The sequence below is a fragment of the Ptiloglossa arizonensis genome, chromosome 12 (genome assembly GCF_051014685.1).
Source record: "Ptiloglossa arizonensis isolate GNS036 chromosome 12, iyPtiAriz1_principal, whole genome shotgun sequence".
NCBI classification, from domain to species: Eukaryota; Metazoa; Arthropoda; class Insecta; order Hymenoptera; family Colletidae; genus Ptiloglossa; species Ptiloglossa arizonensis.
In genome coordinates this window covers 7,378,642-7,402,552 of record NC_135059.1, presented here as the reverse complement: position 1 = coordinate 7,402,552, position 23,911 = coordinate 7,378,642, and the positions used below count along the sequence as shown (strand labels likewise).

The 23,911-nt window shown below is 42.9% G+C and overlaps 3 protein-coding genes across 5 annotated transcripts in view; 2 read left to right on the top strand and 1 right to left on the bottom strand.

Moving 5' to 3' along the window:
• Nucleotides 1-6,320, top strand: part of LOC143153471 (aquaporin) — a 30,463-nt gene extending 24,143 nt beyond the window's left edge. For 2 of the 3 annotated variants that reach the window (XM_076324744.1, XM_076324746.1), the window contains exons 2-5: nucleotides 567-754; nucleotides 1,922-2,065; nucleotides 2,853-3,308; nucleotides 5,202-6,320. In XM_076324744.1, coding sequence (XP_076180859.1) covers nucleotides 567-754; nucleotides 1,922-2,065; nucleotides 2,853-3,308; nucleotides 5,202-5,207 — 794 coding nt within the window. In that variant the 3' untranslated portion in view covers nucleotides 5,208-6,320. The remainder of the gene's footprint in view (nucleotides 1-566; nucleotides 755-1,921; nucleotides 2,066-2,852; nucleotides 3,309-5,201) is intronic. The other variant, XM_076324745.1, reaches the window with a different exon arrangement.
• Nucleotides 1-15,110, bottom strand: part of LOC143153039 (uncharacterized) — an 83,172-nt gene extending 68,062 nt beyond the window's left edge. The window contains exons 1-5 of the mRNA XM_076323786.1: nucleotides 15,095-15,110; nucleotides 14,770-14,864; nucleotides 14,617-14,680; nucleotides 13,979-14,085; nucleotides 12,371-12,612 (exon numbers count right to left, since the gene is read on the bottom strand). Coding sequence (XP_076179901.1) covers nucleotides 12,463-12,612; nucleotides 13,979-14,085; nucleotides 14,617-14,680; nucleotides 14,770-14,864; nucleotides 15,095-15,110 — 432 coding nt within the window. The 3' untranslated portion in view covers nucleotides 12,371-12,462. The remainder of the gene's footprint in view (nucleotides 1-12,370; nucleotides 12,613-13,978; nucleotides 14,086-14,616; nucleotides 14,681-14,769; nucleotides 14,865-15,094) is intronic.
• A 1,042-nt stretch (nucleotides 15,111-16,152) lies between these two features.
• Alpha-man-iib (alpha-Mannosidase class II b) overlaps nucleotides 16,153-23,911 on the top strand; it is a 198,541-nt gene continuing 190,782 nt past the window's right edge. Inside the window, exon 1 of the mRNA XM_076324277.1 lies at nucleotides 16,153-16,615. The gene's annotated coding sequence lies outside the window, so the exon portion shown is untranslated. The remainder of the gene's footprint in view (nucleotides 16,616-23,911) is intronic.

Here is a 23,911-nt window from a genome sequence, read left to right as displayed (position 1 = left end):
TCAAGAAACTGATGCTTGAGACACCTTGTACAGGACAAGATTTTATCCCTTGTCATTGTTCTCCTCCCTGTAGAAAATTAGTGGGTTCCAATAATGTTATTGCCACGTTGCAACGTGGAAGTAAATTCCACTATTATTTTTTTCCAAGTTTCGATCAATGGTATTGTAATCTTTTCTCTAGGTTTCAAGAAACTGATTCTTGAGACACCTAGGTACAGGACAAGATTTTATCCCTTGTCATTGATCTCCTCCCTGTAGAAAATTAGTGGGTTCCAATAATGTTATTGCCACGTTGCAACGTGGAAGTAAATTCCACTATTATTGTGTTTCTTTTTTCCAAGTTTCGATCAATGGTATCGTAATCTTTTCTCCAGGTTTCAAGAAACTGATTCTTGAGACACCTTGTACAGGACAAGATTTTATCCCTTGTCATTGTTCTCCTCCCTGTAGAAAAGTAGTAGGTTCCGATAATGTTATTGCGACATTGCAACGTGGAAGTAAATTCCACTATTATTGTGTTTCTTTTTTCCAAGTTTCGATCAATGGTATTGTAATCTTTTCCGCAGGTTTCAAGAAACTGGTGCAAGGCGAGGGTGCCTTGAAGAATATCGTGCTGGCAGCACTGGCCGAGTTGATAGGCACTTCGGTGCTGGTGCTGATGGGATGCATGGGATGCATCGGAAGCTTCGGTGTAGTCCCGTCTCATTTTCAGATCGCGATAACCTTCGGTTTGACCGTGATGGTTGTGATCCAGGTTAGTGGGTATCTCGAGAAAGACGGCGATCGTTGATCTTACTTTCTTAAGGATTCGTAATGGGATTAATCGAGCTTAAACGCGAACGTTGCACGGGTTCGTGCGCGACGATATCTTTGGGACGATCTCCTCTACTTATCGCGACTACTGTTTCGCGTAGTTTAAATTAATCATCGTTTACGCAGTTCTTAGATAAAGCTACGAGGTTCGTCGCACGACTTGTTTCGCGATACTTTTCAAACGGGCGCCGCGGAAACGAAAATTTTCTTAAATGAAGATTCGCGCACGAACCAAGTGCATCGACGACAAATGCATCGTCGTTTCGAAGCGATTTAAAAACGATACGCGATAAGAGTTACACACGTTCGTCGAACAATCGAACGTCTTCGACATCCGAGAGGATCGCATCGTGCGGTAAAGATCGCTCGTAATTTTAATTTCATCCATGGTACGTTACAAACGACGTATCGGGTTGTACGGAAGTACAACCGGTCGAGTTGACGTAAAAATTATATACTTTACGAAGTATTCTGCCCCTTGAGAACACGATAGTGTATATTGAAAGAAAAAAATTTGAAATATTTCCCACGCACTAATTGGTTAATAGAAAGTTTTCTTTCGTGGAAAATGATTCGATGCGTGTTTTCCCTCGTACTAACGATTTGCGTCCACGAGGAGTCGTTGTTCGTCGTCGTGAAACTTTCAAAAATATTCGGTTGTCCGGAAAGTCATTTCGTTTTTTTTTTCGTGAAAATGAAACACGATTTTTTTCGAGTGTACAAACATTTCATTAAATTATATATTCTCCATTTTGGAAAACGATACGACTTTCCCAATGACCCGATATTCTTCTAAAGACGGTACTACCGTTCGATGAACACGTGTGAAGTTTCACGTAGATCTCATTCGTGTATTTACGATTGTTCAAACTTGAAGTGCCATAGTATTTTTTCCAATGGAAATAACCACGAAACTTATCGAACAAGCTAGTACACACTGCGAGCAATGCAACCGATGCAACGACTTACGTATTTGTTTTCCATGTGCCCTGTACAACGCTACCATTTTTACTCGTGATTCCCGTTCGATGAATCGATCGTAAAACCGATGAATGAACGAATGAAAAAAAAAGAAAGAAAAAAAAAAAGAAAATAATTTTATTTACAGTCCGTTGGACACCTAAGCGACGCTCACGTTAATCCAGCGATCACCGTGGGATCGATAGTGCTCGGATACAAGACTCTTTCGGAGGGTTTCGTCTACCTTCTCTCTCAGATGATCGGTAGTATCATCGGATTTGGATTGCTGAGGGTTGGTATGCTAGTGAATCGTTTGTTCAGCGTTAAATCGGGACAGATTACAAACGATGGAATAATACGGAGTAAAGATAGGAGGTAATCGGGACTGGACGGATCGTTGGGAACGTAAAGTTTGTTTTCGATACGGAGTGAACGATCCGCGCGAACACAGGGGGGGATCACGGTGTTAATTTCACGGTTTCCGATAATAACTTGTAACACTATCGAAACTTTGCCCTCGTATCGTTTTATCGTGGTTCGGGACCTTTGTTTAATCTTCGATTCAGAAATTCTCTACGTTTATCCGTGACAGAGGGAGCTTACGCAACGCGTAATATCGCGGCGACCTACGACCCCGTTCGTTCAATCGTTCGCGAATTTCTTTCCACGGGATGGAAACGTAGGGAACGCGAGCGACCTTGAGACATACCCTTTCCATCGTCAACGAACGTAATCTACGGTTCCCTCGCTCCCTATCTTCGGTTCTCGTAACCGGGGTCAAACCGGGACACCGTTAGGCACGAGACCGACAATAGACGCGGATAAACACGATTCGCGAATCACCGAGGGAAAGTCCTATGGAATCGCGTAACAACAATAACACCGTTCTTTCGTAACAGTGGACACGGTTCGTGAAAACGGTTGTCAATTTTTAAAACGACCCATCTCCCGTTAGAATCGAATTCGTTAGAGTAGGATCGAAGACCAAATTGGTAGAGATCGTGATCGTCGATGACTCGATCGTTGCCAAACAACGTGTTCGAATAGATTCCTGACCAACGCTCGAACCCACGTTTCAGCTGGTGACGCCAACGAACCATCTGACCAGCAAAGGCGTGACCGAAGCAGACGTATTTTGCGTAACTGATCTGCACACGGATCTGTCGGCGATCCAAGGTCTTCTGGTGGAGGGCACGGCTACTGGGATACTGATGCTGGTCGCGTGCGCCGTCTGGGACAAGAGGAACGCGTTGAAAACCGATTCGGTGCCGATTAGATTCGGTTTGACCGTCGCTGCGTTGGCCCTCGCGTTCGGCCCGTACACGGGCTGCAGCATGAACCCGGCCAGATCGTTGGGACCGGCCGTGTGGAACAATCAATGGTCCCATCACTGGATCTACTGGTTCGGACCCATCGGTGGCGCTCTCCTCGCTTCCTGCATATACAAGACTGTCTTTGGCTTGAAGGAGGACAAGGAGGACGACGATATACCGGAAGCTGTCGCGTTGAGCATCGTGGATAATCAGAAGGTAGAGGTGAGGGCGCAAGTACATACGTCGGAAAGAGGTCGACTGTGTAGCTTGCTTTTCGGCTTGGTTGAGGTAGTCAAATATCGGGACATGGAAACTTTATCTTTGCTCTTTTTTTTTTTTCTCTCTCTCGCAACTACGGTCGTTAGCCTGATCTCTGAACCCTTCCAACTATCGGCACTAGCATTATGTAAGAATGTTTTATAATTTTCCGTTGTGCTTTACGGGCCAGTTGGGGTAGCCGAACGACACGATTAGGGAAACCTCAGTTATCTCGAGTTTTTCTTAACACTCGCTGACCTAATTTCTTAACTGTTTCACGAGTGGGACGAGCTAGGTAACGTTAGCTACGTTATTCCAGTCGCAGTTAACGTTGATCTGGGATTGTTCGAAAACGAACAACAGAACTCTCGGTAGGTTTAACGCGGTACGGTGTGCAAAACGGGGCTCGTGTACGCTTGTTCGTCTCGCTAGAAAAATAATTAATTTCCATATCCGTGGTCCAGCCGCTACATATTGAAGCACGCGGATTTTTCGCGGAACGAGTGCTCCGTTCCGGCGATATTTCTCGTTAACGGTGTCTTTGTTCGACTTTAAACGAGGCTTTAAAGTAACCGTGGTAGGAGGCACCACACCGCCTTTATCATGTAAACGCCATACACGCCGTGCATCAAGGTTTTTCGCGTGACGCGGATTATCTTGTAAGGGTTGCCCGTAAAGGTCGGCGATAAATCGTTGGTCGAGCTAGCAAGTTCGGTAAAACTGGTTTTACGGTGCGCCGGGATTTAACGTCCACGGTTTACCGTCAATGGGAGACCCTAACTTGGATCAGGCGAAAGTCGTTTCCGGGATATCCTGCCTTACTCCCGTCGTTCAACTTCTTATCCCGTAGTCTCTTTGTCTATGGTGTCGCAAATTGCACGGTGAATTCTTTCTCGATGTGGCATAAGTCGAAGGAGAAGAGCTTTCGGATGGAGCGTTTTTAAAAACGATCACGATTGATACCAATATCGATTTTCCATTCGATAGCGCTGTTGAGAATGATCGATAGATATCGAAACTTCGAATTATAACACTCGAGTTTTGTATTATCTTCATCGATATACTTTATCACTTTTCAAAGTATCTAAGTAAGATATTTCATCAACTGTCTGTGCAATATTTTGTCTATTTTTTCATTAAATTTACTTATTCGTATTGGAGAGCAAATAGAACATCAAGGGAACCGTCAAATTGTAAGTGAAACCTTCTTTGGGAATTATTGGATTGTTTCGTTTTCCAAAATTGAGAATCTATAATTTAATAGAATCTTTATACACTCTAGAGAAATCGTGTTTAATTTTCATCAAAGAAAACGAAGTGACTTTCCTAACAACCTGTACAACCTAAACGTTGTTTACGTTGCCCAAGAACTGTAGGTTCAGGTCACTTTCTTTAAACACAACTATGAAAGCAACCATTCTAGGTAGCTATCGATATCGTAACATCAGAGACATCACCACTGCTCAAAGGTGTGCAATTGACTCCCTTAATACTCCCATTGTTCAGAGCCCAAGGTCCCTGTTTTCAAAGTAAAAAATCTCCTCGTGAAACTGTCACACTGACACACCGTGTTCCGGTATTTCGATCTTCCGCTCGGATTCGAGTTACTCGAGGCTCGAATAGACTCGTAAGGTAGTTAGTACGTATCGTCGAATATTAGACCATCTGGTGCAACAACGAATCTTCGGTGCAGTACGGTTGCACAGAGTTACATGCATTCCTGTTCGTAGCGAACAAGTGCTGTTCCAGCACATCGCGAAGGAACGATCGCTCGCGATTACGTTCGTAGTTTCGATTCTCGTTTCGAGGTTACAGTAAGCAAGCACGCTGAAGGTCGTTTCTTTTGCTCTGTTTCAGGCCTGATCGAAGCGGAAAGCGGACCGATCGGAAGCGTCCAAGGTACGGGTCGCTCGTCACTTTCTTCGAGAAACCACAAGAGATTAAGCGTTTAATGGAGGACAGGCGGCCGCTTTCGATGCCCTAGGACGATCCAATGTTCGCTCGTACGAGGCAGAGTGGATCGGACGAAGCTCGAAAGCACGAAGCTCGTTACCGCTCCTCGAAATAAACGCGATATACACGATCACCTTCGCCTGGCCTCGGGTCATCGTGCACCGTACAGACACTGACGCGTTCGGTTTACAACCCACGGGATTCAGCCCTGTTCGCGATCCTATCGTACCCAGCGTTGTTCGTCCATTCCGTAAAATCACAAGACTGTCGTTAAAATCGCCCATCTTGTTCTTCCGTACCTTATGAACACTGCTGTCACCAGGAATGTATCGTCGAACGAGTACGTTGCACACCCATCCCCGGTGATTCTCGACCTTCGTTCGAAATATGCACGAGGATGCATTAGAATGCACGAGGATGCATTAGAATGCACGAGAATGCATTAGAATGCACGAGGATGCAGCTGGTGTGTATGTATCATAGGTGGTTAGGACTTTGGTCGTTGGTATCGAAGAAATCGGAATTTCACAGGTCGAGAATCACTTCTATGCATTTCATCGTTGTCATCGGCGCACCGTTTATTTTCTACGTTACGTGCACACAGATCCGTGAAGACCGTTGCGCTGGTCTCGTTCAAATACTCTCTCTAATGCCGCGATCGGACGGCGAGCGTTCACTGGAAATCTAGAACCAATTAAACGCGTCGCGAACAACAACGGTACGCGTACGACCGTTTGTTACATTGTACATAATTGTTACGGTTTTATAGACGAGTTGAATTGCAACGGTGTAAAGCACAGATCGGACGAAACAGGCGTCCCGTAATATAACGCGTAAGCTCGAATCTTGCGATCATCCTGCCTCTCCTGTGTGCGTGTGTCGGATTTCGGGGGAACCGATCGCTGTTTCATTAATTCGTGCGCTTTATGAACGTCCGTGGAAAACAATACCCACGGATATTAATTATCCCCGGTTAAATATCGAATAAAATAATTTTACACGAATCGACGTTCACCACTTAGACGGAAAGAAAACAAAAAAAAAAAGATGAACAAATAAACGAACCGTTTCACCGTTGCGCGCACCGGCGATTGAAATTCGAACGCACGACCGAAATCGATGTTGAATCATTTTCAACCCGCTTCGTCGAATTTCGTTAGTTTGGAGACTTTACGAAGTTTCGCCACGTGAAAAAATAAAACTTGGAAAAGAAACGCCTCGACCTGCGCAACGATAAATTAGAAACGACTCTCCCGTTGCACCGTGCTGCATCGATGCAACGATGCACGCGGGTTGCACTACGTTGCAGGCGCCTCTGTCGTACCGATTTCGCTGATATTGGAAACGAGGCTATTTGAACCGCGGCGCTGCATTTTCATTTTCCAACGGTGTACACATATTTGAATTTCTTTTTTTCCGCCGTGAGCTGTAATCGTCGAGCAAGAGATTCATCGGGTGCAAGGTATGTCGCGCGACTCCAGGTACGTATTATTATTATTATTATTATTTTCTTCCTTTTTTTGTTTTATTTCGTTCTTCGACGAAAATGGAACGGAAATGATAAGGGTCGGTTGGTTTAAGTCAGCCGTCGAGAAGAGAAGAAGAAGAAGAAGAAGAATAATAGCGCTGCATCTGCAAATTTCATCTTGCACTCGGGAGAAAGGTTATGCAACGATAAAAGTGCGACTGCGTAGCGTATCTGAGAAGAAAAGGAAAGATTGAAGATGCAATCGCGTATTATGTGTACCTGCGTTATTGTGCTTGGGGAAAAAACTACGAACGAACAGGATGCAACGGATAACTGCATTCGCGACGTGGAATCCGAAAAAGAAACAATGTCGAGGATGGAAATAGTATAGCGAACGTGCACGATCACGCTGGACAAAATTAATAACGATGAGAGAGCGCAACTACCACGTAACACGGTATTTGAATCGTTTCGATCGAGATGGAAAAAATATTGAACGCTCAATTGCACGTTACGCTTGCATAATTCCGTTCGAGAAAGAACTAATGACGGTACAGGCCGCGATTTATTATTGCATCTCCGTTTTCGCAGTTGGGAAACAACCGAGGATGCGTTTGTACATTCTACTCGCGTTATCGTGGAAGAACTATCAACGACAAGGATGCAATTGACAATTACACTTGCATAGCTGCTGTCGAGGTACAGGTAACATTTCGGATGCAATTGCATATTGTACCCGCGTTGTCGCAGTCGGAGACAAAAATTACCAAGAACGAAATTTTACAAACGTTACCAAGAACAGTATGTGTATTGCACTTGGACAGAGAAAAACAGGTCTCACCGATAATCGTGGATCGAGATACCTTGACTTTAAAGAAGCGAAGAAAGAGGTAAAGCTTACGGAACGTTCACAGTCAACGAACTATATTTCACACGAAACGCGAGCTATGTTTCGAGACTCGGCCGGACAATTGACTGTTTCGCGACCGGGGATGCGGTACACATTTCGTTAACAATTACCAACCGACCTAGCAGAAAAAAATTAATTCCCCCGGCTACAGAATCGATCCGACCGGATAGCTTTCCGGGTTTTTCATTACGAATGAAAATCTCCATCCGACGAGTGGAAAATAGAGGGACGAAGAGAGGGGTGGCTCGATCCCATTTAAAAATAAATATAAAAAAAAAAAAAGAAAAAAGAACAAATACACACACACAAACACACGCGCGTACAAGCGCGGCCGGTACGATTGCCTCGAAAACACCCGGTCAAATATTAAAGGTTCGCGTACACTCGATCTATCGTTCGTTTGATAGGCTCGCCTCCGGAGGATCGATTGATTCGACCGGCGCGGGCACGAATAAAACCGCGGGAACAACGAGCAAACCGGGTATCGTTTTGCCGGGAAGATCGCGATCGTAACGCGAGCAACATCGCTATCGGCGCGTTAAAGCAATGAGCTCGTATAAAATGTTCAACCCCTGGGAGCGAAAGCAGTAGTAGTTTTTGCCCGATTGCATGGACCGATGCTTATAAAGCGATTTCGCGATCGCTATGTCGCGACGTCGATTCCAGACGGACGGTTGATTGTTTTCTTTTTTGCGTTTTGTGTGTACGTATATACTCTAAGTCCAACTTATAATTTAAAAATATTCCAAGTTCAATTTATTACTCAAAAATATTCCAAGTCCAACTTATAACTCAAAAATATTCTTAGTCCAACTTACAATTCAAAAATATTATAAGTCCAACTTATAATTCAAAAATATTATAAGTGCAACTTATAATTCAAAAATATTATAAGTGCAACTTATAACTCAAAAATATTCTTAGTCCAACTTACGTATAACTCAAAAATATTCTAAGTCCAACTTATGATTCAAAAATATTATAAGTGCAATTTATAATTCAAAAATATTCTTAGTCCAACTTATAATTAAAAAAAAAAATATATATATATATAGGTCTCACCGATAATCGTAGATCGAGATATCTCGACTTTAAAGAAGCAAAGAAAGAAGCAAAGCTTACCCCACACGGAAGTTCAACATCAACGATCTATATTTCACAGAAACGCAAGCTATATTTCAAGATTCGGTCGGACAATTGACTGTAATATTTCTGACTGCAATATATATATATATATATATTTCACGCAAAACTCGTGGAGGTTCCTCTTTGTCGTGTTTGAATCGTCCCTTCGCGATACTCGACCTTTCGCGGAGCTCTCGTCTTTCGCTCGGAGACCTCCAATTAGTCGCAGGCTACACGTACACTAAGTGTTACGAAGTACAGGGTTCTTAATTCGAGGACCACGGACCTGCACGATGTTCGTGAACTTGAATCGGGGGAAACATTGAAATTGATTCGCAACGATCTGTTCAAGGGCTGCGTGAATGTAAGAAACTTTAGAATCTCATCCTTGTTTTCGAAATGTACAAACTTGTTCCAGACTAGAGACCTCGAAGAAATCTTTTACATCGGATGTGAAAATAAATCGTAGAATAAACTTGGATCTTGTTATCTCGTCGAGATATTTCGTATACAAGATACTTTATTCATCTCGCGCCACGAAGGAAGTTTTCCTCTTGAAAAATTAAAACTTAGAAGAATTAGAAAATCAATTGTTCCCTTTTTCTTTCCAACCTGTTAACCGTCACATTTTTTTCCAACCGAGACGTTGTCTGCACTGTCAAACGACAAGAATCGAGACTCGCGTGCATCCCAGTGCATCCCAGTGCATCGGTCGGCGAGTCTCGCTCGCTTTTCGAGTGCAAAGGGTTAAATTCCAAACCACCAAGTTTTCCCGGATCGAGAATAGTACAGTGGATCTCCCCTCGAGTCCAATGGGTTCAATTTTGTCACAAATGTGAGTTATCCTAGTCACCGTTTTAACCAATGCACCGTTGCACCGTTATAGTCGAAATTCGTAGCTCGAATTTGCCATTGAACCTTTATCGTTTCGTTTAAAGAAACGAATCGGATCGCCCGATCTTCTTAAGAACGTTTCTTCCTCCGTGTTTAGAATTGCGTAGATATTAGGGTTCTCCGTGTCTGGTCTGTGTAAATATTTCGTTCCAGGTGTAATTATTTTCGTCTTACCCTCGTTGCGATCTCGGCGTTGTTCTCTCGGGCTACGTGCCGTTTGGAGATGTAGCAAGCAGAAGCGAGAAATAAGAAACGAGGAGGCAAGGTGCCTGAGCACGAACAGTGGAAAGAAGGGGGGGGGGGCGAAGGGTAGGGGGGCAGCCGAGGGAAGCTCGGTGAGCATTAAGACCAGATTGAAAATTGAATTATTAACGAGCGAGCTGACGCTCGGCATGTAAATCATACGGAAATATTACTTTTCTTTCCGGCGGAAAAATTGTACGGCGCCATCCGGATGCAGTCTCTTCTGCGACAAACCTTTTCCATACTTTCTCCATCTCTGCGCCAAACGTTTCCTCTTTTCTCTTTACTTTTTTTTCATTTCTCTTTTTCTTTCTCGCGCACCTCTAAGTCCTCGTCCAATTTCCCAACCCCGAGGTAATTAGCTATTGTCCACCCGGGACAACCTGTCCATGCTCGTGATCTATGTACCCTATCCGGTGTAACCCCTCCGCGGCCAGTAATTTTATGTTAATTGAATAATAAATAATAACGGCCGTTTATCACCGCGATACGCGAACGATTCTCCTGTATCGTCGTTCAGGTGGCTGCCGATCGAGAGAATCGGTCACAGGATTCCGATTCGAATTATCGTTCCGTGACCACTATGCAACAGAGATATTAGAGAAAGTCGCGTAACTCCACGTCCTCGATATTACTGTTACACTTTTCGTTTCCCCGACGGAAACACGGAACTCATTTTTGATCGTTCCCTCTTTTTTTTCCGACCTGTTAACCACCACATTTTTTTCCAAATGAGGAAAAGACAGTGTCTGCACTGTCAAACGACAAGAATCGAGACTCGCGTCACAGCAAGACTATTATTATTCAACGTATACTTACATCTAATGATATTGTAACAATATGTACTGTTGTAATGATTAATATTACTATTGAAAATAAAGCAATCGTTAGAACTTTGTTTCTGTCTCTTGTAACGTAGTGTCGCAAACACGTGTGCGATTTTTATATATTGGGTTGTGCGGAAAGTCGTTTCGTTTTCCAAAATGAAGAATATATAATTTAATAAAATGTTTACATACTCTGAAAAAATCGTGTTTCATTTTCACCAAAAAAAAAAGAACGAAACGACTTTCCGAACAACCGAATACAAGACGTGAGCCACGTAGTTATTTCGAAGTTGCTCGTTTTGCAATTCATCGATATCGTTGAACAAAATCAATTTTACAACCACTCGATGAGTATCTATTAAAATACTACGACGAATCTGTTCTCCTGTGTTTTCGTTAAAAAATTCTAAGTTTAGTATTTTAAAATCTAAATTTTAAATTTCGTTAAAAAATTCTAAGTTTAGAGTTTTCTAAACCGAACGATTCGCGGTTTTAAATCTCTTTTGCAAGTGAAGTATTTATTGTTATACGTACCTCGTTCGAGTTCTTCCGGTAGTTGGTCCGGATGCTTCCGGCCAGGATAATGGTGATTTTTAATACAATAACACCGGCATTATTGCAAAATAACCGGTGTTTGGTTAACACCGGAAGCCACGAGATAAAATGGAAGATCGTGAACGAACTGATAATATACTATATAGTCAACATCGGGGGCCAGGATAGATAGTAAATAAGCTCGGTCGTTTTATAACACGATATACAGTGTGTCGTGTAACTGGTGGTACCAGCGGAAAGTTGGTGATTCTACGTAAAATACCGAATCGAAAGTGTAGAATAAAATTTATTCATAGCAGGTTTTGTTTCCGAGAAGAATGGTTTATCGAGCACGCGTACACTTGATTAAATTTCAACACAGCAGAGTTGATTTACGTTTTATGTAGATCACGTCTGCTAATGTTTGTAAATATTCCAAATGTTTGTGCACATTAAAAGGATCGAATGGCTTTGTAGTAACGTAATGCGAGAATGTTCGTGTATCTTCGATTACTATATGTACTCATATTGGTGCTACATAGAAACTAAGAATTCGATTCGATAATTGTGAAAAAATTGTATTCTATAATATATTTTTTATTCAGTATTTCGTACAGAACCACCACTTTCTCGCTTGTAATTAATTTCGAACTTGATATTTGCAAACTTACCAAAAATCGAAATTTTTCTCTAAATAGTTTAGTATTTTTACAGACGTTTTTTCGAGAATTTTTTCCTACGCAAAACCTTTTTTTTTTTTTTTAAGTTTTCTATATCTACCATTGCTTTTAGTTCGCGAAGAAAAGTAATAGGATAAATATTGGGTTGTTCGGAAAGTGATTTCGTTTTCCAAAATGGGGAATATATAATTTAATAAAATGTTTACATACTCTGAAAAAATCGTGTTTCATTTCACCAAAAAAAAAAAAAGAAAAAAGACGAAACGACTTTCCGAACAACCCAATATATTTTCATACTAATATTTGCCTTTCGTTGCACATTTCAGGAAAGGAAAGGGGCTCTCAAGGTTAATTAGCTACAGGCTCTGATAAATTTAGATCAATGGACTTACCGTACTGCAGGTAGTAGGAGTTCGATCTTGCAGCGTTTCACTCTTTCAACTGAATCAGAACTGCACCCGCGTGTTGACCGTGGCTGTTTCTTTTATATCCAAATATCCGTGTGAAAAGTAGGAGCTGCGTTACTCTGTGCGAGTTTCACTCGAAAAATTCCGATGACGTTCGCTGTATGCGCGCTTGCACTCCGGTGGTTGCAATTTGGACTAAATACAAGCGTTGCACTTCCGAGGTAAAGCTACAAAATCACGATAGAAAATATTAGAGCAATTTATCGATTTTTTCTGAAAAGAAAACTCGTAAGAAATATATTGAGTTGTTCGGAAAGTTGTTTCGTTTTTTTTTTGTGAAAATGAAACACGATTTATTTAGAGTCAAAAACATTTTATTAAATTATATATTCTCCATTTTGGAAAACGAAATCACTTTCTGAGCGACCCAATCATTTGTCGAGGTTAGGCTCTCTCGGCACTAGAATTACCAATGGGATCAATTTGACTCATATCGAACTTCTTTTTAAAATTACTTAATTATTAACGGTGTCTTTGCTTATAATAATATACTCGACAATTAATAGCGATAGTTCACTGTCGGTAGTTCTAGTGTTAATTGCGAATTAATTTTTCTATAGACTAACCAGCGCGCGCTAACTGCATCGGACTGCAGTTGTAACGTGTTCCAAACGTCGTGTTGCTTTTGAAAATTGCCTCCGTCCTCGGCGAACAAACGCGGGGAGAATGATCGATAACGAGTCTTGATCTAATTGTTCGTACGGTCGCACAAAAGACGGGCTAAATCGCGTTCGAAAAGGCACAAAGAGAAAAGCGGACGGACGCGTTTGAATATCCGCGATCGGCAGGCTCAAGAGCACGTGTAATTGCCTATTGTAGGTTAGCTTGAAATTCTAGAAAATATCGGTCTGTTTCCTTTGACAGTGGCGCATGGATGGTAGGAAGAGTCGTTTAGAAAGCGTAACGAACAATTCGATATCGAGCGGGAAGAGTGCATCGAGCCAATTACACGTAAAATCTCACGACGTCACGTTGCATTTAGTCGAAAATTCACTGGTTCCATTTTTCCCTCGACGATGCGGTTTCACGAACGAAAACGACACTTTTTCTCACGTCTCGCCCCCGCGGATGTTTTCTACCACTGTTAATTAGTTCGCGCGATCGCCACCGAAGTCGCCCCCTGTCGGGTTTGCTCTCGAACGATACGTTACAACGACGAATTGCCGGTAAATATCTTCAATCTTTTTTTTTTTGGTTCAAGTACCTCAGCTCGATATTTCCTATAGGTTGCAACGTTAAATGTTTTTCGAACTATTAGAACGGAAATTTTTAGTCGTTCCGAGAACTTCACCGTAACGATAAAAATATTGCACGCGTATTTATGTTTCTATGAAATTCGTCTGTTTGTAGTTTTTGCTCGATATTCGTTGCAGAGTGTTTATTTTTCGGTCGGACTTCGGAGTAAAAAAATGACTATCGAATAATTCTTCGAAGTGTTTTCTCGAACGATGATCTAACGATTTTAGTGTCATTATGTCTGCTGCAAACTACGCGTTACTATTCAATCAAAAATTTTCCGTTGCTTCTACTAACCTTGAAGTGTTCAACAGTTAAGCGGGAAACGTGTTTTGGCGCGTAAACATCGGTGAATTTCATCATGGCAGCCGATGTAAACATTGGGAGACGCGCGATACTCTTTCCTATAACAGATCGAACGTTTCGTTTCGGTATGCGAACAATTATTTAGAGGTCAAACGACACATAACTACACGCGAGTACGTGCATTCGATTTGGTAAATTTGCATATCTTAAAAACTTGAATAAATAACGGTCGAAAAATATTTTGCACGAGATTGTTGCACCACCTCGGTAATGAAACTAACAAAACGACATAACACGGCAACCTCTTTCTCGTGGCCCAGCTTTTGGCAAAATTCGATATTTGGACGTTGTTTCGTTTAATACTTTTGACAGTCCGATGGCAGAGGTTCGCGATGTATTGTAAATCGTTAGAAAACAAGCACGCGATTATTCACGATACGCGTTACGACACGCGTTATCTAAGATTTCAATGGACCCTTTGTAACCTCTCAAAATATCTACGCGTTACTTATTTTTATCTTACTACGGTCTCGTTGTTACGTTGTCCAGCTGCGTACGTAAAGAGAAAAATACCTGCCGAAGGTTCTGTTTCTAGAATCTCGTTGTAGTCCTTTCAAAATCCTACCTACCGCAGTTACGAACCACGTTACTCGGCCCTTGAAACACGGAAAAAGTTTGTACTGCGGTTATACTCTGTCCAGTGCGCAAACTCGACCAGTCGTTCGACTCGGCGGTCGGTCTTCCCCACCTCTCTCCGCTCAGTTCCCCTGCCATAAACTAACCTGACCCTGAACAGGCGCGACGCTATTAAACGTCCAAGGAAGAAATATTTGCCAGAATTTCACGCAATCAAGGCTCACAAGTTCTTTACGCAATACTATCGCAAAAACAAATGGTTGGTTACCGAGTTTTGTTCAGCCCGAAGGAACGAGATGATCGTTCGATCGTACGAGACGCTTCTTCGATGGAGCTTGTAATCTTTCGATGTTCGATCGAATACTTCTCCATCCGTAAATACATAAATCGATTGAATTTAAAATTTTCTTATCTTTCATTTTTGTAGAGGAATATTTGTCGATAAGTATTTTTACTTTGTTACGTAGATACCTATAGGAATTCCCATGCTTGGTTATTTTGACGCCTGGAATAGCAACGGAACACGGTGCCCTGCGCTTATTCGGTTTCCGGTAAATATACATATATATATATATGAGTATATTTTACCGTTGTTGTAGAAAAGTTTTTATGCGAACTGTGCAAATAGTAACGTGTTAAAGTAGTTGATTCGGTTTTGTACTTTTAAGGGCGTCTGTCGGATCTGTCTATATTTAATGACGGTCTGTGTAATTTTCGATGACGTTTCACTGTATCGCACGACGACGAAAAGAATGCTGTCGCGTTCGCAGAAGGGAGAAAATACAAGGTACCAGAAATCGATTATCTTTAAGTATATTATTATTACGAGAAAAGGAGAAGTCCGGGAAGTTGCTCGAGGCGTTTCAAATTACACGAAAGTTCGAATATACGAAGAAAATTTTTAACCGCTTTAAACGTTACTTGATATCGGCAGTTTGTAGGTTATTTGAAAAATTAAATACCTTTATAGTCGCAATTAATATCGGAATTCTCGGAGCGGTATAGTAATTTCACGTATAACAGTATCAACGTTCGAATACGTTGGGAGAAAAGAATGTTCAACAATTTACACGCAGCTTTGCGTAATTTTGGAGTTCAACGTTTCGATTCGATAATCTCCAGCGCAACCAATCTACTTGGAGTATTCGAAGCGTTCGAACGATTCAACGGGATTAAAGTTCTCGAGCAATTTCTCATGCCGTTTAAAATATTCGAATACTTCGTTCCGAGTATCCTCGCACGAACCTGAATGCCCTTCGCTAGTCACGGTCCTGCACGTAGCATCCCTCTCACTTTCTCCCACCCTCGTCGTTGGTATGGCGCCTGTCGTGCGTCTCTCTCGCTCGTTCGTTCCCGCGCAGTCTCTTCACGCAAAGGTGCGCCACCAACTGCTCGTCCTCTCTCTCTCTCTCTCTCTCCCTCTACCTGACTTCCCCTTCCTGTCGGACGGTCCGAAAGATGGAGGGGCGCGGGTGAGCGCGGTCGGACGACAGTCCTTCCGCGGATTGCGGATATTGTGTCGCGAAGTCTCGTGCTACGGTGTCCTTACTGCCGTGTTCCTGCGACAGAGAGGAACCCAGTGGCGTCTCGTTCCGCGGTAGTGAGTGGTTCGGTTCGTTTCGTACGTTTCGTTTCGTTTCGTTTCGATAGCTTCGAACTTTTGACCGGGAGAACTCGTTTCGGGGACGTCGGTAGTGCGCGCAGTGCTCTTTCGATTCCCCGTGAACTCTGTTCCTTTTCGAACCCCGGCGGACTCGCGACACCGGTTGTAAGGTTAGGTTCGCGACTGTCACATCCGCGTGTTCTCGATGAGACTCGAACTGCACGCAGTGCTCGTTCTTTCGCAAAGCACAGTGAAACCAGTGATCGACGTTCGTTCGCGAGTGCCAGCTGAAAGGATCTCGTCCGAAGAGGAGCGAGCGTGCTACGCGGAGCGACGATAGCCTGCTCGGAGCTGACGATCTTCGGACGCTACCACGCCTGAATCTTTCGGTAAGTGACCACCGAAATGTTGATTTTATACGAAACGTTCCTCGTGGCGTTCCGAATTCCCGGGTGTTCCGACGCTGCGCGTTACTCTCTACGGTCGATCGTTCTTCCTGTCTTGTTTGTTTTTCTTTTTCGCGACCGGAGCCGAGTAGTCGTACAGGACAGCACATGCACGCTACTCGCGTTTTCTTTTCGTGCGCTATATCGTCGTCGGGTCGGCGCGCTTTTTGTCGCAACGTTTGTTTATACGTTCCCTCGACGAGCGTCGGAACTCGGAACCGTGGATTTGGAACCGGATCGAACGCGTATTTGCGAACGGATTATGCAGAGAAACTATCGTTCCGATTCTATACAAATCCGATTTGCTCTAGCGTGGACATTTTTCGATAGAGCGTTCCCTCGATTTATGGCGTCACATGGCTCCTTTGTTTCCTCTGAAAAAAAAAAAGAAAAAAAAAACGCGGTTAGGTATTTACATTGGTTCGAAAGGTAAACGGACGTCATTTTCGCGATAACCATCGCAGACAAAAGGGGCGATCGCGAGAAAAGACGGAAGTTCATCATCTCCGGTCTAACGGTGGAACGTGTAACAAAGTCAATCATCTTCGCTTGCTCGGTGACTCCTCGGGACTCGGTATTAATTAACTTTTCTGGCAAGTTATTAGCGCGACGAGATCAAAGGCGCCACGGTATTACTCTCGTCGTCCCTCCTTTTATTATTTTTTTTTTCTTCTTTTTTTTTCTCTCCGCTACCGCTCCGCCTAGATCGTCGAACCGTGGCGTGTAATTAAGACGACCATCGCGTGCCTAGGTGTTCGTATTAATTACCTTGTTTACAAAACTCCGTGTTGGGAAACGTGTTACGAAAGCGAGGAATTCGCGGTTAACGGAACGCTGGGCTATTACCGTGCGTTATGTTTTTGTGCAGCACTGTTCGAAACGGTAGGGAGGCCACGTATGAAAGTGAGAAGGAAACGATGTACCTTGGTATAATCGTTCGCTCGCTCGCTCGCGCGCGAATAACTTTGAATTCTTTATTAAAGCGTTACGCTTTGTACGAATCGGTTTTAACGTGTCTGGTTCTATCGTTGCGTGACGAGCGCGAGTAACGTGTACTACTCGAGAGAATTGAACTCGAAAGATCTCGTCTCTCTTTGAACGAAAGGGATTCGAGTTCAACGAGACAAGCGGTGGGCAATAGTCTCGGAGGCCTCTGTACGCTCGAAAGTTTCTTTGTTTGGGTGGCGTCTTTTGTCGAAAGTTCCCCTCGCTCGCAAGGCACCTGCGCCTTTGTCGATACCTGTTTTGGCGCATACTTGGACTCTGTGTACTCTGCACGCAGTCTCGCCGGTCTGCAACGGTTTTTGCGTTCTTTCACCTACAGTGTCCGCACTCGTCTTTGAAATTCCGGCACCACGGGATCACGGGATCGCGGGACGAGAAACGATCGGTTCTCTTTCGACCGGTTCGAACATTCTTCATCGAGGACCGACGTGTGTCGAAACGTCTCGCCGTTACGCAATAGTTTCGCAGGGATTTAACAGCGGGGCCAGTTTCAGCGCGTAAATACGTCTGTCCTTGGTAAATGGAAAGTTCCACGTTGGAAACGTATTGTACGCGAGTACGGAGCGGCGACGGAAAAAAAAAATAAATAAATAAAATAGTAATATCGCTTGGACGCGACTGCGGGTTCTTCGCCCGTATTTGTTTTGAAACGCGTACACGTGGTTTCTAACGTTTACGCTCGCGTTTAGAAACTGGATTCTCATGTTTGCTGCGGCCGGGAGAAAGGGAAGAGCGAGCGAGAGAAACTGGTCATTGACGAGAGCGAGAGTGGGGAACAGAGACGGTCGAACGTCGAGAGAAAGAGGGAAAGGATACGTGTACCGAGCGTAAGCTCGAAAACTAGGGTCGTAACTGCTCGAATTTTTCTCTTCTCGGATACACGAACACCGCTCGATGCGATACTGTTACAATGTTTCGCGCGCTACTCGAGTATCCGGATACTCGTAGTATTTGAGTAACGCGACGACGGTATGGAAGTCCCTCGAGTTCGAAGTCCTTCTTCAAACTTTGATTCTCTTTGAGATATTTCTCATCAACGATGGTCCGTGTTAATATTTTTTCTATTTCTCCATCGAATTTACTTATTCGTATCGGAGAGCAAACGAAAACCATTGGGTCGTTGGGATTTCGTTTTTTTTTTTTTTTTGGTGAAAATAAAACACGATTTTTCTAGAGTGTGTAAACATTTTATTCAATTATACATTCTCCATTTTGGAGAACGAAATCACTTTACGAACAACCTAATGTATAGGCACAATAGGCATTGTGAATATTTGAAAAGTCTTGAAAATACTTTCATAATATTTGTAAAGTTTCGATAACCTTAACAATCTTAAAATCGTCGAAATTTTTCCCAACCTCGTTACAGATCTGATATCGTCACGATACTGGAACACTTGCACGTGTTTATCTTGTAGAATTGTATCGAGAGACACCGTTGTAGGTAAGCTCTTGTTTTCGCATTCCTTGTAAACATCTTTTACTTTTGTTTACAATTTCCACTATACATTAACGTTTCGCTCTTGAATCGATTCGAGTCACATCACTACTATTATTAATCACCGACTCTCCGAACGATCCAATACAATAACCGTTACCTTAAATACGTACACACGTGTGTGTGTGCTTTGAAACGTAACGTTTACACATCGTGTTTGTTACCCTTGATTCGTTGTTTCGCAACAGTAGGGTTTGTTAAGGTTATTCTTGATTTTATGTTGCTGTGAACGTGTTCGTTGCGCATACGTGTTTGTAAATGCAACGCGTTCCCATTTCAATATACGCGGAGCGTTTTGGAACTCGATACTCGCGAATAGATGTACAGACGAACGTTGATTGTAGGCGTTTGTTTGCCGTTTCTTCTGCTATTACGGGAAAGGAGATAGAAACTTAACGTAAGGACCGGAAATGAGCCCACGGGAGGAAACGGTCCGCGGTGAACCGTCGACTTGTTCGTTACGTTGTGTTCTGTTTTACGTCGGGACCGGTTCGAATCTATAAACCACGGCTCGGTCATTGAAAAGTTAAGTAGCGTAACCTGGTTTCCGAATTGAGTGTTCCTTTCATCTCTGCGGTTATTTAGTTCCTTCTACCGAAACTGGGGGCTTCAATCGTGATCACTTGCTTGCCCGCTTAACGAACTTTTCAGACAGTCGTGTAATTAACCAGGATCGGAGCGGTTATGCAACCGAAATCGTGGGAAATTCAAGCGACACGTGGATGCCAAGGTGGTGAGATTTTTCCTTGGAAATAATCGTGCACAAAACGTGGAACGATGCAATAGCTTGCTCGATAAGAAACGGAGCTATCAGGTGCGTTGTTTTATTTGTTTTCAAAATGGTACTACCGTTTCACGAGCATGTGTAAAGTTTCATATCGATCCGTCGACTCGTTCGTGTATTTACAGTTGTTCAAACTTCGAGTGTTGTAGTATTTTTTTAAATGGAAAAAATGTAGTACGAATTAATTAACACGCATCTGTTTGGATAATGCAATTTTGTACGGAAAATAAGTTAACATTACGGGTCCTGGGACCTTATCTTCCGCCAGATCCTTTGTTTACAATGTAATAGGTTGCTCGATAAGAAACGGAGCTATCAGGTTCGTCGTTTTATTTTTTTAAAGATGAAACTACCCTTTATTTACAGTTGTTCAAACTTCCACTATCATAGTATTCTTTTACAATGGAGAAAACTTAGCACGAATTAATTAACACGCACCTGTTTGGATAATACAATTTTATACGGAAAATAATTTAATATTACGGGTCCTAGGACCTTATCTTCCGCCAGATCCTTTATATACAATATAATAGATCGCTCGATAAGAAACGGAGCTATCAAGTTCGTTGTTTTATTTTTCAAAAATGAAACTACCGTTGGACGAACACGCGTGAAGTTCCTTGTAAATCCATCGACTCGTAATTACACTCGGTCGTAGTATATTTTCTTTTTTCACAATGGAAAAAAGGAGAAAACTTATCGAACAAGCTAGTCGTTCATTTTACCGCGGGTTTCGCGTCCCAGAGATCCAGCATCGATCGGTTGGACAATTTTTTTTCCCCGCGAGTTATTAGGCAATTACGTCGATGACTGGAGACAGCCGGAGCGTGAATAGATAATTACACCCGCCCAGTGACGGTTCATTAAATTGGATTCATACGCGTTGATAGCTTCAACTCGGTCGTCTCCACTTTCATACGGCCACGTACCGCCTAGCGTTAATTCACCTTATTTTGCGCCTTTTTTTCGACCCTTTAACGAGCCGGCTATTCGAGTCGTTGCCAAATCGTATATCGCGGTTCACGGTTAGAATAAAATTCGCGATATCGTCGTCGAAGACCGAGAATCTTTTATCGGGCTCGAAAAAACGCGAATATTTCGTCGAGGCGTTTGGCCGGAAGATAGCGCCGAATTGTTTAGAATTTTTTAATTCGGTATTACGGAGAAACCGATAGAATCGTTACCGCGAACGCGACGTAACGTAATTTAACATTATATTCAACCCGAAGGAATTCCACGGGACTCTGTATCGCCCTGACTCCGTTCTGCATCGTTCCGCGTCATTTTATTCAGCCCCGTTTCGTGAACTCGGTATATAAAAGCGGAATCGAATTTAAAGCCAGTCTTCCACATTCACCAAAACCTAATCACGAGCCAGAGTGTATTCGAGTCTTCCCGACGGGTCGATTTTCGGTCGGAGACAATTCGATTTTCGGGTAAAATACGGCACCGATGGCCGACCAGCTTTTTCGTGTAATTTTATAACACGGACGAGGTTGTACCGTACGGCACAGATGGGAGGGATTAGATTCTACGTGCCCCGTACCTGGATCTCCGTTCCAAACCCGAGTTGTCGGCCGTTTCCGCGTCGACAATAATTTCGAGATGGAACGATGCACGAGGAAACTTGCATCGTGTAATCTCGAAACGTTTAATTCTCTCGGCCCTCATTAAAACGATCCGGTTCTCGCGGCTGAAAATAACGAGAGCTTTAATTGTCGCGTCTAACGAGAGGCTACAATTGCTACGCTACTGGCTTCCTCGCGTTCGGTGCCAAGCCGTGTACATCGTGACTTTTTTTCACGAGCAACACTTCCGAGAATCTATCCCCCGGTGTCATTTTTTTTTTCCCCCCTCGAACGCTGGGCCAAGAAGATTCTTACACGAGTGACCCGTTCTTCGTGAATTTTTTTTTTTTTTTTATACCGAAGCTCTTTACACGGAACGATGTACAAATTATAGTTGTACTTGACGCAACGAGGAAGGGACGCGTTAGACGAACAGGGGCAACGTTAACGAATAATCTTACGCAATTTGCTTTCAAAGGCGTGCAAAGATCCACGGAAAATTTCTGGACGATCGTGAAGAGTGTTAGAGTTAACGATAATAGGATTGCAGGCGAATTATACGAATCAAAGGCGTGTAGAGATCCATAGAAAATATCTGTACGATCGTGAGGAATGCTAGAATCAGTAATAATGTAGTAATAATAGAGATTGATTGGATTCTTTGAACCGTACGTAGATCTGGATTCGGTAGATTGTTCGATGAAACTTATTATTGAATAGTACTGTACGATCGATAGTTTATATACATAAAAACCTACTCCAGATTTGAGTAGACGAGGAATTGCAACCAATGCAGTTCGTGAAGCGAACTTTGGTCATTTGAATCTCATCGAGTTTGTATTGCAATGCGAATGTATTGCACTCAATTTCGTATCTAGTTATTAAGACTTATTGCAAATCTGTGGAGGGGTCTATAGTTATTTAACTCTTAGTTATACAAACTGGGGACGAACGATGGTCGTGTGTATCCTTTGGTCTGGTGCAATTAGTAAATGTGAGTCGTATCACCTCTAAAGTCAGTAATAATACAGATTGATTGGATTCTTCGATCCATATGTAGATCTCGATTGAATAGGTTGTTATAAAGTTTTGTCTTATGAAACATATCGAGTAGTACCGTTCAATCAACAGTATACGTACATAAAAACCTACTCTAGATTTGAGTAGACGAGGAATTGCAATCAATGCAGTTCGTGAAGCGAACCTCGATAATTCGAATCCCATCGAGTTTGACGCGAATATATTGTGCTCAATTTCGTATCTAATTATTAAGACTTATTGCAAATCTGAGTCTCGTGGCGAACGATGGTCGTGTGTATCCTTTGGTCCGGTGCAATTAGTAAATGTGAGTCGTATCACCTCTAGAATCAGTAATAATACAGATTGATTGGATTCTTCGATCCATATGTAGATCTCGATTGAATAGGTTGTTATAAAGTTTTGTCGTTCGATGAAACTTATCGAGTAGTACTGTTCAATAAAAACCTACTCTAGATTTGAGTAGACGAGGAATTGCAATCAATGCAGTTCGTGAAGCGAACCTCGATAATTCGAATCCCATCGAGTTTGACGCGAACGTATCGCGCTCAATTTCGTATCTAATTATTAAGACTTATTACAAATCTGAGTCTCGTGGCGAACGATGGTCGTGTGTATCCTTTGGTCCGGTGCGATTAGTATGTGTGGGTCGTATCACCGCAGAAACAGGCTCGCCAACCGCGGTACCAGCGATCCAATCTTGTTTCTCGATCGAAGCCTGTATTTCCTTGTGTTCGTGTCTTCTAGCCGTACGATAATTATGCAATCGTTACGGCGAGACCGATTTTGTTGTTCGCTCGCGGGAACGGAGATTTCAGATAGAAAGATTCGTACGCAATGGCGGCCGGACCGTGTCTCTTTCACACGCAACGAAAGTGAACACGGTCACGATACGACGTGATCGATCTCGATTCGAAAATCACTCGCGGGAAGTCCTGTATCGCTTGGAAAGTTGGCAGATCGATGTCCTCGCGGCGGTTGTTGTGCAAATGAACGTTTCATATCTATGGGATTGAATTATTGCACGCGCCGTGGCGCGATTGATGTTAAATTCGCTTATTTCCGTACCGCGACAGGCTAATTAGCCAAACGGGCGTAGTTCGATTACTTTGACGGGTGATGATTAACATCAGCACCGATGAGTTCCTTAGGCGGTAGATCGATTAGCTTTACGTCAGCGGACCTTCAGCTCCTGCTCGTTTTCTACGGTTTTTACGCGTGTATGCACTTTCTTTTAACGCAATGCAACGCATACGTAAACCGAGTAGTTACAAATTCGAGAAAATCGTCAGTTCTTCGTACTCGCCCGTTCGATATGCACGGTGAGGTGTATTTCAAACAGGTTT